At 30.3% G+C, this 813-nt stretch overlaps 1 protein-coding gene across 1 annotated transcript; it reads right to left on the bottom strand.

The window, feature by feature from the left end:
- Positions 1–486: 486 nt before the first annotated feature.
- On the bottom strand, positions 487–651 carry LOAG_15778 (hypothetical protein; the record flags this gene model as incomplete). The annotated part of the gene is made up of 1 exon (XM_003151266.2): positions 487–651. A coding segment is annotated over one exon (165 nt), but the record flags the coding sequence as incomplete, so codon positions are not given.
- Positions 652–813: the final 162 nt, after the last annotated feature.

Below are 813 nucleotides of genomic sequence, written 5' to 3'. Positions count from 1 at the left end.
ATTAATTTAATTATGTGACGTTATATGTCATAATTTATATGTACATTTTCTCTGTAATCAGATAAAAATTTCACTCAGTTTTGGAGATATTTTCGTCACATTTCGGACAAATCAATAAAAGCATTAACATATCCGATAATTTTAATAATTCAAATCTAAGAAATTCCAGTATTTCTTCATAATATCATTAATATAATTTAGTTTTTACAACGTTGCTGCTTGTTTTCCTTGTTTTTCTCTCCTTAATCAAAATTTCTTTCGTGTTATAAGCTTATAAGTGAATGCACAACTCAGCTTATCACTTTAATTGCTCGAAATGATATCAGTTTAAAATTGATAAGTTTAATTGTTAATTAGACAGTGTTTTCTAATTACGACAAAAATTTATTTTGAAAAAACGAAAGAATGGATAGTTGATTATAGATCTGTTAATAAGAAAGAAAGAAAGAAAGACCTTCTAAAATGGGATTGATCAGAACTTTGAACCTGAGTAACTCTAGCCTGATGAAAAGGTGATGAGATGAAGCGTTTCATATCGCACCCGCCATTAGGTGTTCTTTTGTTGACGGAGAACATCAAACCAGTAATTAGTTCACGATGACGTGATGTTTCTGTGCATATGTGTCTAATTGGGCAGATTAGCAGTTTCATTAGCGTCCATTGGAGTAGAGTGTGGTGTCATTTGTCATCTTTGTGCACTACATTGTACGTAAAGACTGTAGTATTGTGAAGTAATTACTCCTTGAAATCAATGTGAGATGAAGTGATTACTCTTTAAAATTAATACGAAACGAAGTAATTCTTAGAATTAAT

This window comes from Loa loa, assembly GCF_000183805.2.
Source record: "Loa loa unplaced genomic scaffold supercont3.2698, whole genome shotgun sequence".
Classification (NCBI taxonomy): Eukaryota; Metazoa; Nematoda; class Chromadorea; order Rhabditida; family Onchocercidae; genus Loa; species Loa loa.
The sequence above is the reverse complement of the archived record's forward strand: the minus strand, read 5'-3'. Positions and strand labels throughout refer to the sequence as shown.